Here is a 17,962-nt window from a genome sequence, read left to right as displayed (position 1 = left end):
TCATTGTTTTTTTTTTAATCCAAAGACACTTCATCAAATGAGTTTCCAAAAAATATTACATTGATACTACAATCTGAAATTAGTTATAGTGTGATACAAGATGTTTATCCATATCACGTTGTGCCCCTGTCCTAACCTACGATTTTGTGTAAGGAAATCGAGATATGTCAGCATTGTGTAGTGGATCAGGACAAATTCCTATATTGTTCAAAAAGTGTTTAAAAATCTATTTTATTTTGATTTAGCTTTGGACGCTCCTAACTAATGGGGGATAGCAGGGATTGGCAAATATCCTGGGAGATCCCTCTGGACACCTCTGTGAGAATCACTGGCATACCAAGTTACTACGAATGTCCATCTCGTAAAAAAAAAAAAAAATTAAGCACCTATCTAACCATATTTTAACATCATCAGTCAAATTCTACAATGCTCTCTAAGCCCAGCCCTCTTGGGGCCACTCTCATTTTGTGGATTTAACTTTGCGCTCCACCCATAATACACAGACACGTTTATTTAGTCTGCTCACACACTGTGAAAGTTATTCCTAACCAGTGGACAGACTGTGACAGCCCACCTTCGACCCAACAACCTAATCTGCTTTTGAAACAGTAGTCGGCGTGCTGAGCCAGGAGCTAACCAGTAACGCGCGCTCTCTCTCTCTCTCTCTCTCTCTCTCTCTCTCTCTCTCTCTCTCTCTCTCTGTGAGACCTGGGACACCGAGGCGAAGGGGAGAGCTCATTCCACAACACGGCAGTCCTCCATGGCTCTGTGCAACGGAGACAAGGTCAGTGGAGCGGGGAGTACCCGCTGCTCTGGTACTGGGCAGCCCGCTTGACTTCGCGTTATGACCCTGATTGCTGTTGTAGTCCTCTCTGTTAATTACGGCCTGCGTGTACCTCGGGGGGAGGGGGGGGGGGGGGGGAAAGTTAGAGAGCTCGGCACCACCAGTTCCGCTGAGGAGCAATGAGTACGCTGTGTATGCCTGTTGCGGTATAACATTTAACATGTTGCTCATGGCTGCTAACTAGCCGTCAGGATAATTATGTTTAGCATAAAGCTTTCACATATTTCACACTAGACGTGGCTGTTGTCTTCTTATGGTGGATCCCTCCCAAGACCCTTTACCACCAAGCACCGCGTGGGTTGTAGCATAGCTCCGCTAACTCAACCAGGTGCTCGCAGGACGTGCTGCTACCAGGCTAATGGTGATTAGTTACTAGTTTGCCTAAAACAATCCTAGGATGGCGAAGGTATGACCCGCCCTACTCTCCCTCTGATTTGCTAGTACTAGTTGCATACTCTGGTTGGGTTGGTTAGATTTAGGCAAGAGGAGTGGAATTGGTTAGGTAAGCCAACCAGAGGCAGAGTAGGGCGGGACATGCCTTCGTCATCCTAGGAAAAAAATACTCTCTTACTGTTTATAGTATTCGCAAGCTAGCATGCTACATAGGCAATTGATAGCTAGCTTTAGCCGGGCGGTCCGAATTTGTAATGATGGCACTAATAACCGAAAGTCTTGTATTATGAATGCTTTGGCGTTCATTTTGGAAAGTGACATTGAGCTTGTGGCAAACTAATTTATTATATGCGGTTACTGTCACACGGAACGTTATCTGACAGATTTGCTAACGTCGTCACTAAGCTAGTATGAGCCAACTTGCGGTTACCGGTTTGACAACTAGAGCCACTGCTGCTGCTATGGTACCCGCTTATTTGGTAAAGTTTGATGTACAACTGTCAAGTATTTTTGTCGTGATAATGCTAGAGCTGCAGTGATTGAAATCGAAGGCGATGGGTAACGTTAGTATGCCTAATGCAAGTTGTTTTCTAAAAACATATACGGCGGAAGTGTTTCAGCAAACCACGTGGGCTCATGTTTCTCTTCTTGATCTAGCTAGTGTACCCAGTTTGTAGAGATTAATTAGCTGTCAGTGATCTAACTGCTCTCTACCGTTAGTTCTTGATTTTTTTGTTTCCCAAACTTTGATCTGCGGATATGTTTATTATAATAACCAAACATACAGAGTTGTGTCAATGTAAAAACATTACAAGTACAGTATGCATTTGTTTTTATTTAAAAGTTCTGTTAAAAATGTTTTTTTATTTAAGTTTTTTGGTCTTATTTTTAATAGTTGTACTCTTGAAAAGCACTTTGTGATTTTGTTCTGTAAAATGTGCTATATTAAATAAATTATTATCCTGCTCACTGACTGACAAGCCTGACTAACTTGTGGGTTTCATGTGATTCTACTGGGTTACTGCACATTTCACAAGAATAAATGTTTGTCTGTATTGAAGCTCACATGTCCATAATCATGTTAGGCCTTATTAAGTCACATTTTCCATGGGTAGGTCAGAAGTGAAGCACAATGATGTTGAGGAGTGGGTTACCTTACCACTTGTCACCCAAAGCACCACCAAACAGTTTAAACTAAGGACAGCATTTAGATTGTCTGTGTGTGTGATAGTCAAATTAATTTGGTAAACAGTAGTGTGCAAAAGCGACTATGAATGTATACTTTTCTGCCCGCTCAGCTCAACAGAGAGTGTGTATTTCTGAATGTGCGTGTCCACAGCTGGAGATCAGCAGTGCAGAGCAGAATGGATCATGTGAGGGGGCGGTGGCCATCCTGGATGCTGGGGCCCAGTATGGCAAGGTGATTGACAGACGGGTGCGAGAGATGTGCGTACGCTCTGAGATCCTCCCTTTAGAAACCCCAGCCTTTGCTATCAGAGAACAGGGCTACAGGTGAGCATGAGAAGCATGTTATTCAGAGGGGATTGTTCTTGTTTGCCTTGTTGCATTGTTATTACATCATTATGTCAATATGAAAGTCTTTCATAATATATTTTGCCTTGGTTGTTTATTTCTCCCTTCCACTTCTCAGGGCAATCATCATTTCAGGAGGTCCAGCCTCTGTGTATGCAGAAGATGCCCCCTGGTTCGACCCTGCCATTTTCACTATCGGAAAGCCTGTCCTTGGGATTTGCTATGGGATGCAGGTATCTATGCAGATACATACACTGTAAAATTCTGTGATGGGAGGCTTTTATAGTGATTAGGTAGACCATCCTTCTTCCACAAGGCCTTTGTTCAAGGAAGCATTTATGTTACACACATTCACTATGAGTAGCTACACTATGCGAACAATCTACACCATGCTGCTGTTCAGCTCTCCTGGGCCAGCTGGGACTTCACCACCACTAGCTGAGGGAGATCAGAGCATTACTTGCTCAATTTTCCCAGATGGCCTGGAAGCTAAAACCAGCAGCTATCCATTCTCAGTCTAGAAAATTTCTCTAGACGCAGCTGTAACTTCTTTGAAATAACATGTGCGTGTCTGTCTGTCTTACAGATGATGAATAAAGTTTTTGGCGGCACAGTACACAAAAAGAGTGTAAGGGAAGATGGAGCGTTCAGTATTGGACTGGACAACACTTGTTCTCTCTTCAGGTAATATTGCTGCTCAAGTGGATCACAAGCCAAAAAAATGGTCTTATGTGGTATTATATAAAAAATGTGTGTCAATATAAGCAGTAGTTCAAATTGGCTTCTCGGAGCTGCACATCCTTGGATTTTTTTTTTTTTGTTTGTAATTCAAGTTTGTTTTATTCCTTTTTCCTTTGGTGCATGACAGTTCAGCGTATCGCATACAGAGACATTTCCTGTTACAATACAAACCAAGTCTTAATCACGGACAGAACAAACAAACAAAAACAGTAATAATAAAATAATTTTATATATATATATATATACGCTGTCAAACGATTAAAACATTTTAATCGCTGAAGTTCTATAGTTAATCGCATGTTTTATCACAATTAAAATTCTATTTTGCATTTCAGAACTGTTTTTAAGTACATATTAACAATGGAAAGCAATTCTTACCAGTGTATATTGATTGGGAATCAAATTAATGCAAAGAAAGTGACTTTATGAACTTGACTATTATGTATTTACTGTAAACGTGTGAATCTGTCATTATTGCACAATTCCTACAAGTACCTAACCTAACTGAGATGTAACACTAACACTTTGCTTATACAGTACAAACAAAATGGTCCAAAAACCAGATGCCACAGCAGGACATCTAACCTTTACATTTTTAACAAGGATTGAGAACAATTGACTGAGATGTAACACTAACAACCACCGTTAAGGCAAACGATTGCAAAGTCCAGCCAGAGTCAATATAGTGTTTAGTAACTCCTAAATAATTGTGATTACTCACTGACGTCCAGTGATCACCGGTTAATGAGACAGCGTTTGCACTTGGCAGCAGTTCCAGTTTAGCTGCTTTCTCCGTGTCACACAGGCTGTGTATGGTGAAACTACTGTCCCCCTCGATGAAAGTGTATAAGACGGGTCAGAACATGTCAACCGTAGCACTTCTTTAAGACCCGAGTCCTCTACGATGCTGACAGGTCTGCAGTTGCACCCATTTTGCAAGAGCTGTAGTAATTGTTTTTGGATTTGGTTTCATCCACAGGTCGGCAAGTAGCACTCTCCAAAATACTGCTTTGCCTGAGCCCGCTAGCATCAAACTGCGTCACGTTAATATGCTTAGCTCGTAGGTGGTAGCTCAAGCTTGACGTGCTTCGGTGATATTTTAATTCGGCTTTACACAATGTGCACATGGCTTTCGACTTGTCTACTGAGCCGTCCGGGAGTTTTTTTTAAAAGAAAAGCGCCATTCAGAAGTGTGTTGCTGCTGTCTTTCTCCATGCCGGCAGCCTGCCTGCATTCTGCAGCAGAAGATGTGTTATGAAGAAGTACGGCAGCGCCAAAGGGTCAAAATAGTAGCAGTTAGGCACGATGCAAAGCCGAGTGAAGTGTAAAATAAATTAATCGCATGCGATTAGACAAAATTAATTGCATTGCGTCGGCCCTGAATCGCATCGCGATTAACACGTTAACGCTGACGGCCCGTATGTATGTATGTATGTATGTATGGTCATGTAATCTTACAGTACCATCTCTTCTCTTAAATAACTGACAAAATGTTGTGGTCTGTAAAACACAACTGCTGCTCAACGGGTTTGTCCCAGTGCCATATTTGCTAGATAAACTGCAGAAGCATTCCAGCAGTCGCATATTTTCCCCTGGCTGTTACACAAATACTGCAAAGTCTAAAATAATTAGCTTAAAGTCCTTTTATTACTGTCTGCCCCCCACACTTAACTCACATGCACCCAGTGAAAGGCGGGCCTGTTAACATAATACTATCATATGCAATGTTATTGAACACCACACATCTTCCTCTGACGTCAGCATCTGTGTTTATCTTATCAGAGGGCTTCAGAAGGAGGAACTGGTCCTGCTGACCCATGGAGACAGCGTTGATAAAGTGGCTGATGGCTTTAAAGTGGTGGCCCGATCAGGCAACATCATTGCCGGTGAGCAGAACGTGAGATGGGTTGTGGCCATCAATAACATAATCAAAAATAGATTGTGGTCGTACACTCACATGCAAGTTCCAAATAAACCGCTATATTTGTTTGTATTTCTTAGAAAGCCTCTGACTGTGTATGTATTTACATCTGACACTCTGAGAAGAATGTTCAATCTGTTTTTTGTCTGTTTTATTTTTCCAAATCTATCTGAAATCCTGATTTATTTTTTATGTTATAATAGTTTCTTGAATGTATAAGTGGCATTCAAAGAGGATAAATGGCAATGGTAACAGTTCTTTGCCACATCTGTTTTCCCCACCAGGAATTGCTAACGAACAGAAGAAGCTGTATGGGACACAGTTTCACCCTGAAGTGGACTTGACTGAGAGAGGCATTGAGATGCTGCGTAACTTCCTGTTCGAGATTGCAGGATGCACAAGTAATTTTACCGTACAGAACCGCGAACAGGTGTGCATCAACGACATCAGAGAAAAAGTAGACAAGTCTAAAGTCCTGGTGAGTAAAACTGCACACAGTTTTCATGATTGTTTGTGTTGTTATCCAAACTATTTTTAGGGCAGAGTGATGACTTAAAAAAAGAAACGACATCGGTAAAGAGAACAACATATTTTCTCAGCACATTCAAACCTATAATGGGAGATAATTTGACTCACATTCTAAAGCTGGGGTAGTGATAGCCACTCAGGAAGTGGTGACAGCAGCAATAGTGGGAAAGTGGGTAAAGGAGAACCAATTAAACTCTCAAATGAAACTCTTGTTTTATCTGAAAAGAGGTAGTCGACTCCCTGAGTGGCTTCAAACTGGGCTTCATCTCAGGGGAGTGTAAGGGCGATAAATGAGTGTAAGAAACGGGCTCAATTCACAGGATTTATATTTAAAGAAATACATGCAGCCTCTGTTTCTTGTTCCTCTACTAAAGTCTGAGGGATATGTCTTTCAATCTTTGTTACTATACTCTTGTTGTAGGTTGTCCCTGCAGTCGCAATTGGCAAGTGTGGCATTGTGGGTGTATGATTCCCAAGAGTTGGTAGTCGGCTAATTATAAGTAAAGAAGTGTCAAGGCTGTAGTCATCTTGTCCTTTTTGATTGAGTTCATAATAGGTAATATTTTACAGCCTGCCAGCAGAAAAAAAACACCAGATATTTCAAAGGCAACATGACTAATACATTGGGAGGCTAACATGAATAGAAATTAGACATACAGCTGATTAGAGAGCAAGACAGAGTAAGTGCAAGGGGTTTAATACTTCCTCCTTAATCTAGCAGGGTCACAAATGTATCTCTAAAGCGGTTGGATGTTACTACTCAACTATCTGGCTGCACAGTTAATGACTGTTTGTTTGTAATGATTTTTTTCAGGTGCTGCTGAGTGGGGGGGTAGACTCAACAGTTTGCACAGCTCTCCTTAACAAAGCTCTTAACCAGGACCAGGTGATAGCAGTTCACATCGACAATGGCTTCATGAGGAAGAGAGAGAGTCAGAGTGTGGAGGAGGCCCTCACCAAGCTGGGCATCAAACTCAAAGGTAGGGACAAAAGTCCTGGTGGTCTAAATGAAGTAGGGGTGGTACAATAAGACCTCAAGTGAGTACATCCCATTGTACTTCCTTATACTTGTTATTAAAGTTAGTCCCTCCAGGATTTTGCGGCCTTTTCTTGAGATTGTTGCGGCCCAAAATGCCTGATTTCGCGGGAGCTTTTGTAAAAAATTGCGATAAAAGTTGCGATGTCTTTTGTATGTTTGTTGCAGTGAAGTTGCGGGAGACAGTGAAAGTTTTTTTTTTTGGTTGGTATAGTTCTTTAAAAGGAAACTTGTTTTGGGGAGAATAAAACTACTCTGGGCTGAGATTTCGTAGTAACCTTACCAAAAAGGCTCAGGATGCTGTAAATGTTGGTATAATATGAAAATGGCTGGTGGAATTTCCCATTTTTATTTTTTTTTTTACATTTTATAGACCATATGACTAATTAATAATAAAAATAACTAGGGCTGTCAAAATAACGCGTTAATTTCGATTAATTAATCTGAGAAAAAATTACGCGTTAAAAAAAAAAAAAATGCAGATTAAGCCATTCCATGTTGACGTTTGACCCAGAGCTGTTCTAGCCACCATTGGACTGTAAAATGAAGGAGGGAGACGAGAATGTTCTGCCTGGATTATTAATTGGAACATTTACTTACTAAAAATCTTCTTCCTGCCAACCCTGGCTACCGAAATCTGGTGCCACTGATATGTCTGCGCTTCTCTCTGATGCTCTGAAGACGATAAAGGCGACACAAACACCGCTGCACGTGACGCTAGTTAACACTATACTCGACAGCAGCTAACGTTAGCCTACCGCTAGCTAGTAGCTGGATTAAACACGGTTAAAATGCTGACTGCTAACGCTAAACGGTGTAAAGTTTTACTGTAGAGGATTCAACACCGGTATGTAACAATCTGCAGCTGCCATCGGAGAAACAACACAGACGGTGCGTTCAATGAAACTGGTAAACTACAGCCTTGTGGTGCATTTGAAGTTATTGTAAATGTCCTTTACCATCTGGTGGTTGTTTTTGTCGTTCAACAGCAATTTACTAGTGAAATAAGTTGTTATACATTATTATTAAATCATTTAATTTTGACCATATGGCCTTAGCAATAAACAATCCGTTCTTTGATGTCACCAACTGTTGTTTAGTACCCTTTTTTTTTCTTTTCTTTTTTTACTTTCTTAAAAAGTATCGGTTCAGGCACCGTTAATTATGTATGCGATTAATTTCGATTAATTAATCACAGAGCATGTAATTAGATTACATTTTTTAGTCGATTGACAGCCCTAAAAATAACATTTGCAACTATGGATATTGCAAGGTACTGAAATATTTATATTTATTTAGTCTTTGATGTTATCTTTGAGAAAAACATTTTTGTGTTGCTCGTGACCCAATTGTGTCTTCTGCCTTTCTCTTTTTTTCCTCTAAAATGTTGCTCTATTTAGTGGTAAATGCAGCTCACACCTTCTACAACGGAACGACAACCCTCCCCATCTCTGAGGAGGACAGGACGCCACGAAAACGCATCAGCAAGACTTTGAATATGACTACCAACCCAGAAGAGAAAAGGAAAATCATTGGAGATACATTTGTCAAAGTGAGTACTGGGTTTTAATAATTTATGTTGTGGAAAGTTTTTGTTATATATCACACTTATATTTGAACCTGCAAGCTTGTCTGCCGTGCAGCGTCGTTACCATAGAATACATCTGACTTTGTGATTTGTGTTGCTTCACAGGTGGCAAATGAAGTGATAGGAGAGATGAATCTGAAGCCAGAAGAGGTTTACCTGGCCCAGGGTACCTTGCGGCCTGATCTCATTGAGAGTGCCTCTCACCTTGCCAGCGGCAAGGCAGAGGTCATCAAAACGCACCACAACGACACTGAGCTCATCCGCAAACTCAGAGATGAGGTACTGCACATATGCACATACCCACACAAATACTAACTTAATTACATTACATGTCATTTAACTGACTCTTTCATCCAAAGCCACTTACAATTGCTATATATGTCAGAGGTCGCACACCTCTGGAGCAACTATGAGTTAAGTGTCTTGCTCAGGGGCACATTGGTTGATGTATCGAAGTGGGAATTGAACCCAGATCTCCCACACCAAAGGCATGAGCCATCACCACCCTATTAGTTTCCATGATACATACTGCTGCTTCAGCATGTGGCCATCCTATTCAGTAAAATGGATAGTTATGAATGCATACATTTATACCATTAGACAAGAAGGATAACGAGACATTAGACAGAATAACAAATCATGTTACTGTAGTTGAATGCCAACTAGCACTAAGGCGTCTGTCAGTAATCGTTTACAAAAATGGCAGAATTTGGCAAACATATTATTAGGTGCACACAGATTCTGCTAAATGGCTAATCACCACAACTAAAGTTATTTGAATTATACAGTACAATATGATATACTGTATTTTTGCTGTGGGGATGGGACATCACCATTGCACATAGTTTTCACATCCACTAATATGCTCATATCATTACATCTACACAGTGACTTCTGGCCACTACTTCTTCTTTCTAAAGTATGCCTTTTTAGTTTTGCTAACCTTGCACCTTAAATGGTACAAGCTTACATTTTGAGCAGAGGAAATGAGTCGCCTCTGATAAGAATAGTTTTTGTTGCAGTCTGCACAGACCGTTTGATGCAGTGGTACAGACAGATTATCAAACTTTGCTCTTGTGCATCTCATAATGCTTTGAAGGACTGCATGATACGAGAGTGACATGGACTTCTGCTCAATGCTGTAAACCATAAGTCTGTGTAAAAAGAACTTCGAGCAGAGATTATGAAAGTCACAAAAGCAGAGCAATAATGCAGTTACCCTGACTCATTGAAAAACAGCTTCTGTTTCCACACATTCAGGAAATAAGGACGACGCAAAACACCTAAACATTGTTTATTATTGAAAGTGTACATTATCTACATCATCCTTCATCCCCTAAAGAGTGTTTCCTTCTTTAACAGTGGTATTAGACTACACTTGAAAGGAGCACTGGAGCTTCTTTGAAGAACATTCACACTCCTGTTTACTGCTGTTTTTTTGTTGTTTTGCTCAGCACTTTTTTATATATGAACGCACAGCTATGCAAATTAAACATATCCCTTACTCCCACACTGTTGCAATGTTGAATTCCACTCCTATGTGATCCTCCAGGGAAAAGTAATCGAACCACTGAAAGATTTCCATAAAGATGAGGTCAGAGCGCTGGGGAGGGAGCTGGGCCTGCCAGAGGAGATTGTCTCCCGACACCCTTTCCCTGGCAAGTACATAAGCACATGCCTATGATGTGACTGCTCTGAAAAAACTTTACAAAAGTGATTATTAATATAATGCTTAGTGATGATTTCTTTCTACCATTGTCTCATTTCTATATCTCTCTCTTTCCCTCTGTATCTATTTACTTATTCAATCAGACAACTCAAAACTGTCCTCAGGGCACTCCTGTATTTGCTAAAAAGTGCACCTCCTCTTTGCGTTGCCTTTTAGGTCCTGGTTTGTCCATCAGAGTGATTTGTGCAGAGGAGCCCTACATCTGTAAGGACTTTGCTGAAACGAACAACATCCTCAAAATTATCACAGACTTCTCTGCAAGCGTCAAAAAGGTCAGAACAAAACGGATGCATCAAGAAAATCTAATGTCACTGTAATTGAATCCTAATTCATGTATTTGCAATGGCAATATGTTTAATACGGTGAATATCAGTCCTTCCAGAAAAATGTGGAATATTTTTGTGATTGTTGCGGGCAAAAATCCTTGATTATGCGGCACATTTTCTTAAAAAATGCGATGGAATATGCGGGCTATTTATGCAATTTCATGCGATGAAATTGCGGGAACTTGCAAAAACTGCGGTTTCATCATGGCTTCATCGCGGGGTCTGCAGCTTTTCGATGATGTTCACATCGCGTAATTACGTCACTTCATAACATTCCCATGGCAATGGGGAAATGGCTGCTCTTGTGTGAAGTAAACGCAACATTTTTCAACTTTCTGCTAAGATATATATATATATATATATATATATATATATATATATATATATATATATATATATATATATATATATATATATATATATATATATATATATATATATATATATATATATATGTGTGTGTGTATATATATATATATATATATATATATATATATATATATATATATATATATATGTGTATATATATATATATATATATATATATATATATATATATATATATGTATATGTATGTGTGTGTATATATGTGACTTTTTTGCAACGAAAATGCGGGGATTATGAAATCATGCAAGCAAATATTTTGCGCGGAAATCGGCAATTTATGCGGCGAAAGTGCGGCGTATTTGAAAAAATTGCGGCCCCCGCATAAATAGAAATATTTTTTTTTCTGCAAAGTTTGGATGGCAATCCCACAAACAGACTTTCAACAGTTTAAATACACCACTTGGTGTGTGTGTGTGCTTTTCAGTCTGATGATTTAAAGATGTTGTTTTATGTCTAGTTTGTTTTGGTACCTTGTTTTTCACTTTGCTGCTAATGGAAGTGCATCACCCTGAAAAATAGAGCCCATATACAGAAGTCACACTACATATGGGCTGTTTGCTGCTGGTTGTCTGACAGTAGAAGTAGTAGATTTTCTACTTTTGACATAGTGAATCATAGTTTTTGTGACAAAGATGATGGACACATTTGAAGCTGGTAAATGAGAAGTGCTCCCAAAATGAGTAAAAAAAGGTAGTCCCAACATAGACGGAGCTATTTCTGAGGTCTCTGTCCTTTCAGTTCCAGTTCTATCATGCTGCTTTAAAACTCTCTCCCCTCCAGCCCCATGTCTTGCTGCAGAGAGTCAAGTCGTGCATATCGGACGAGGAGGAAGAGAAGCTCATGCAGATCACCAGCCTTCATTCACTCAATGCCTTCCTGCTGCCCATCAAAACTGTCGGCGTCCAGGTAACCCTTTTGGTCAATCAATTCATCAAACCCAACCAGTTCGTCTGTAAACTGTGTTGTCTGTTCAGTGACCCAGCAAAATCTTGTTAGATGGCTTTACTTACAATTTTAGGGTTTTAAGGTCTACACATTTTTACAGTCATATCTTCTATCTCACATGATGCTGTGAATAATGCTTCCAGTGATGTGCAGCCCGAATGTGTTAACCTGCAGGCAAAATAGTTGCTTCTTAAAGCGCCCATATTATGCTCATTTTCAGGTTCATAATTGTATTTTAAGGTTGTACCAGAATAGGTTTACATGGTTTAATTTTCAAAAAAACTTTACTCATATTTTTGTTGTACTGCACAGCTCTCTCACTGCTGCAGATCCTCTTTTCACTTGGTCTCTGTTTTAGCTACAGAGTGAGACCTCTTTTCTTCTTCTTCTGTACTATCTTTGATTGCACTCGCACATGTGCAGTAGCTCAGATGTAGATCATGTCAGCTAGCTAGCTCCATAGACAGTAAAAGAGAGGCTGTTTCTCCAACTTCTGTCAGTTACAAGGCAGGATTAGCTGGGAGACTTCTAAATTAGGGCGGACATGTAAGTAGTTCTTTTGTAGATTATGGTGAACTTGTGTGTGTTGTAGCAGTGCTTTGCTATTGAGAACGAGGTAGCATGTTAGCGTTAGCATGCTAACGCTACGAGCTAATGGTTGCGCTTAGCCAGCTCGTTTTTGGCTTGTGACGTCACAAGCCGTGCCGATTTTTGACCAGCTCACCCAGAAACTGAAGGCAGGACACATTCAGAAACTATCTCATTCAAAACAGCATGGATGGATTTTTTTCAAAGTTTGTATGTGTGTGGAAGCACCAGAGACCCAAAAGAACACCCCAAATCCCAGAAAGTGTTTTTTTTCATAATATGGGCACTTTAAGACACAAATAATTGTTTAGGAGCTGTTGCATTTACATGTAATGTGTAGAATGTAAATGTCTTTACCACTGCTGTTGAATGTCCAGAGGCAGGGGAAGCTTCAAACAGTGTCTCACTTTTGCTGTTTTGTCTCGCTGTGTTATAACTATAATTTAGTGGTTAACCCCGGGACACACCCACTCACACACAGCCTCTCAGTTTCTTACTTGTTGACTTCTCTAGGCCTAGCCATGGGAGGGATCTGTTGTTAACCATTGTAGCACATTTAGTTTCTTCCTCGGCTTCACTTATGTTGACCAATGTTAGTCTGACATACAAAGAGTGCGTTCTGTAGAAATGGTTAAACATGTCAACAACAAAAAAAAACACACCACTTCCCGAGTAGTTTTATACTGACCTTCAGTGTTGCCTGGAGAAAAGGATCGTCATGACTACTTTCCTCACCCAAACATTGCAGTCAGCCAGTGTCTGTGTATGGGTGTGTCCTGGTTACTTCCTGTTTGAGGCCAGAGTTTTAAATTTACCCTAAACCTCAAATTGTGGGGCAGACATAGGACAAACACGGGCAGCGTTTATTGCCTGGGGAATTTGTTGGAAGTGAAAACCTACAGATATGCAGACTCTGTTTATAGAAATTTGACTGTTTATTTAAATGAAAAAAAGCACTGTTTGGACAATGAGAAATGCGTACGTTAACATTTTTTTGAAGATTTGTGTTCTGTTTTGTTTTCTTTGTTGCTCTGACTGTAAAAATAACATAAAAATACATCTTTGGTCTCAGGGTGATTGCCGGTCCTACAGTTACGTGTGCGGCATCACAAGTAAAGAGTCTCCACACTGGGAATCTCTCATGTTCCTGGCTAGACTCATCCCTCGCATGTGCCATAGCATCAACAGGTAATACACACTCTTTGCTTACAGCTGTACTCTTCATTGGTCGTCAGTCTTATTTGGTCCTCACATTAGACACTAAGTGCTGTCAATCATCTGTAGAACACACAAACGCACCCATTCATTCCTGTCTCTCCCTTTTCCAGAGTTGTGTACGTGTTTGGGTCCCACATGAAAGAGCCGCCAACAGACATTACCCCAACTTTCCTGACCACAGGCGTTCTGAGCACGCTCAGACAGGCTGACTTTGTAGCTCACTCTATCCTTCGAGAATCTGGTAAGTGTGTGTGTATGTGTGTGTGTGTCCAAGTGATTTTAGACATTTTAATTTAGCCCTATGTAATGAAGCATTACAGATTATTTGGGATGGATTTATATTTGGTGAGTATGTGTGAGCAACTTGAGTAAATACAAAAAGGATGCAACCACAGGATTATCTAACAATACAGTTTCTCTAAAACCATTCACTCCTTTTACAAAGCCTGGTATTAATATGCCTACATATGTATCCAGGAAAGTGTACGTGTCTGCATACTTGCATCCACATGGGGAATTTAACGTTTCCTCCAGAGTTTCCACCAGATATTTTTTCTCCAGTGAGAAGAATTTTCTTTCGTGATATGTCTGTACTTTCCTGACTGTGGCCATGGTTTCTCTCCGTATCCCATTGTGCTAATTAGCTCTCACACTAAATCTTTTTATTTATTTATTTTATTTTTCTGTACCGTTTGCCGTAGAAACTTTGTTTAAACGTCTTCAGCGGATGTATGCTATTTCTTTCCTTTTTATACTAACGTTTCAGTGATTTCATATTTTTTTATTTTTAAAGTATTAAAATGTATAATGGGCAGTCTATAGGAGTAATGTTTGAAAGCTGAAATCTCAACAACTACAAGTGCTAAAGTATTCATACTTCATGGACAGCTGCCCCATGGGCAAATGCTTAATATATTAAATCATTGTACCTATAGCGTCAATGTGTGTTCAGTTATTATGCGTTTCATGTTTTCGCTAATAACTCGCAATATTTGCACAGTGTGTTCCTTGGATGAAGTGGAATCAGTCAATCAGCTCTCGCATGCATTTTCTTTAGGAAATGTGTAAGATGTGATTAACAGGTGGATTTGAAGATCATTTAGATAATTTTGCCCACATTTGATAGCCTATAAATAGTCCATATAGTATGACGCAAGCCTGTTTGCTTGATTAAGTTATTTTTAAGGTCCTACAGCCATGTGAGCAAACTCCAGTTTTTCCAATGTTTTGTTTAGTGATTGCCACAATCCACCATACAGATAGACATGAGTTAATTTCTAAAATGGTTTTCAGATTCAGTCTAAGACCATGAAGCAACGTTTATGTTCACTGATTTTTGTTATAGCAGCAATAAGAACTTTTCTCTCTGTCTGGCTCCTCTTTCAGGCTATTCCGGTAAGATCAGCCAGATGCCAGTCATCCTGACCCCCCTGCACTTTGACCGTGACCCATTGCAAAAGCAGCCATCCTGCCGACGCTCTGTGGTGGTCCGCACCTTCATCACCAGCGATTTCATGACCGGCATCCCCGCCATGCCGGGCAACCATATCCCAGAGGAGGTATGCCACGATTCAACCTCTCAACTGGGTCTTAGTGTTTTGCTAGACTTGGTGGCATCATCATCATGGATACTAACCTAGGTTCAGGGATTAAGCATTATCGGCCCAATAATTATTTGAATAATATAAAAGGAGCGTCTCAATGTATTCTTTCTGGTTGTTCAGTGTTTCAGGAGTTATTTGTCTTATCTGTTTTCCCAGGTGGTGCTGAAGATGGTAAATGAGATCAAGAAGATCCCAGGCATCTCCAGAGTCATGTATGATCTGACCTCCAAACCACCTGGCACCACAGAGTGGGAATAAAACCCAACATGATGTCATATCGATGGGACTCACACACAATGCACAAACACACTCGACAGATATCAGAGAGGGCTGGTGAACTCCTCCTTGTCTGTCCTTCCTATATCCCTACTTTTCCTCACCCCCCGACCCTCCCTCATGTACCTCCACCCCTCTCTTCAACATTCCCACGGAAGGCAGACCGTACTGTGACAGGCGCACATGCAAAGGCGCTACTACTCTGCTCTCCCTACCACTCTTCCCTGGTCTTAATATTTTGGCAATATGGATTGATTAATGTTGGTTATTGATAATATATTGTCATTTTTGATCCATGTACATCAATGTATTTCCTCTCTTATGATGAAAAGATAAATTGCTGCTTCCTTTTTGTAAGGTCAACCATTAAAGGCAAGCAGTGAGAAGCTGTGAAAGTTCCGAAAGTAGACTTTCATGTTGTGCCTCAGGTTGCATTATGGGACGAGCTAAACATAGAAACGAGCAAACAAAAGTGTCATGAAAAGAACAGAAGGAGAGTTTCAGCAATTGTTTTCCTGCCTTTTTTGTCAGATGTTTTTTGTTTCACTGTTGTAGGTCAGAATACTATTCTCTCTCTTTGTCCATTTTCACTTTCTGCCTGTATACTGTGCTATGAAGAAGGTTGTCTGTTTTTAAACTAAAAACTAAAAATGCAACCAATGTGACCAATTAATTTTTAAGCTTTTTGTTTTGCCAAAAGTAGAATATGCTGTGGTGATATATAACATTGTGGGTTCATCTGACGATCTTCTCCAAGCTACGTTTGTTGACCAGAGCTCTTGACTTGCTGCTGTAGCACATTGTGGACAGCAGTCAACCCAAGATTAGCTTAAGTATGACTAGTGTGCAGGAGGCCAATATGATGGGTAACTTTGTATGTGCCTGTTCTATTAATTTTGTTTATTTCTTTGGTGTGACCTGACCTGGACTTTAATGTTTCCAGAAAGGAGGATATAACATAGTTTCTCCTCATGCTGCAATATGTATGCTTTTTATGAAGAATAAACGTGACAAGAGGACTAACTAATGACAAAATTATAAGCACGGTAGAGTTATAACCACATTCTGTAAATTGCTGTTGTCATTTCATCATTATTTGGCTGTTCTTTTGTTGTGCAGTGGTACATTTTTGCACGTTGTCTTTTTTTTGTTTTTCACCCATAGCTCTGTAGTGTTAAACGTCAGGTTAGTTGGCATCTCTAAGGTAACTTCCCTTTGTCTCAAAAAGGCATTGACTGCTTCATTTTTCTGATCTCAAAACATGCAGCACATCATACTCTTTAGTGTCTCTTGTGGTTTAGACCTCAGTGAATACAGTGCTCAGGTTTAACTGAGATTTAAAGTGTATTGTACCCCGATAGAGACATTTCACTTGGACACGGTGGTTCTTATGCCTCCAGTATTTGTCTTTGTGCCTCTCATCCTCTGTTATCTCCTTAAGCTTTAGTGGCAAAAATACTCCTAATGCAAAATTAATTGTTTTCCTAACTTGTCTTAACTGCTATTAGTGTTTCTCCCTCTGTTCTGCATTTAATGTGTATTTTCTGTTACAGAACAACTTAAATTACAACTTAATAAAATTGGACACATACTTTTGTAGTTGACTGTAATTGCAATATCGATAAGATTAAGTTATGCAATTTAATGTCTTTGTTTTATTTGTTTTTATTTTAAATGTTTGTTCAATGCTCATTCTCCTTAGTAACGTGCCTCAAATTAAGCCACTGCATGCAGTTTCAACTATGATGACATTTGTACAATGGAAAACTGAGCTTTAATAAAGATCTCCATGTCGAAACTTCTCACTTCTATTATAAGCAATTATTATCATCTGGTTTGCATTGTTGTTTCCCTTTTGGATAACTTTCTTTTTAATAATTTTCATTTTGGTATTTGTGTTTTTCTTCTTGTTTTCCACAGTTGAACAGTATCAGTTTTAGGAGTATCTATTGGCTTAAAATAAGGACAAAGGTAAATATTAACCCCACCAAAGTGAAAGTAAATGCAGCTTGCGTTAACCCCGCTCTGCGTTTAAGATATCCACACTTTATTTTTTCATTAAACAAAACAAAAATGTACTTGCAGCCTGTAAATAAAAGACAGATTATTTTAATATAAATAGTTGTTGTTAGCACTGGAAGCCGGAAAGTTGTTATTCAAAAGCTACACAAAGTAGAGTAGCCTATAATTGATGAGTAAAATACACAAAGAGAGACAAAGACCCTTTTCCATTCAATCATGTGCCTCTTTACAAATGTCTGCACGGAGCACGCATTTGTAATGAGAACATTAGTGTTTTTGATGG

The 17,962-nt window shown here is 39.7% G+C and overlaps 1 protein-coding gene across 3 annotated transcripts; it reads left to right on the top strand.

Annotated features, from left to right (window-relative positions):
* The first annotated feature begins 682 nt into the window (after positions 1–682).
* Positions 683–17,458, top strand: gmps (guanine monophosphate synthase). Of its 3 annotated transcripts, none has more exons than XM_078246499.1 (16): positions 683–784; positions 2,577–2,749; positions 2,889–3,003; positions 3,357–3,454; positions 5,294–5,397; positions 5,717–5,910; positions 6,775–6,940; positions 8,397–8,548; positions 8,690–8,863; positions 10,137–10,242; positions 10,470–10,585; positions 11,807–11,932; positions 13,632–13,747; positions 13,888–14,018; positions 15,164–15,336; positions 15,538–17,458. In XM_078246499.1, exons 1-16 carry the CDS (start codon positions 761–763, stop codon positions 15,637–15,639), a joined length of 2,070 nt encoding a protein of 689 aa, XP_078102625.1. In that variant the 5' UTR covers positions 683–760; the 3' UTR covers positions 15,640–17,458. The 3 variants fall into 3 exon arrangements, with proteins under 3 accessions (XP_078102625.1, XP_078102626.1, XP_078102624.1); XM_078246500.1 differs by lacking the exon at positions 683–784 and adding an exon at positions 971–1,205; XM_078246498.1 differs by lacking the exon at positions 683–784 and adding an exon at positions 1,498–1,716.
* The last annotated feature ends 504 nt before the right edge of the window (positions 17,459–17,962 follow it).

Source organism: Sander vitreus, chromosome 3 (assembly GCF_031162955.1).
Source record: "Sander vitreus isolate 19-12246 chromosome 3, sanVit1, whole genome shotgun sequence".
Taxonomy (NCBI): Eukaryota; Metazoa; Chordata; class Actinopteri; order Perciformes; family Percidae; genus Sander; species Sander vitreus.
The sequence above is the reverse complement of the archived record's forward strand: the minus strand, read 5'-3'. Positions and strand labels throughout refer to the sequence as shown.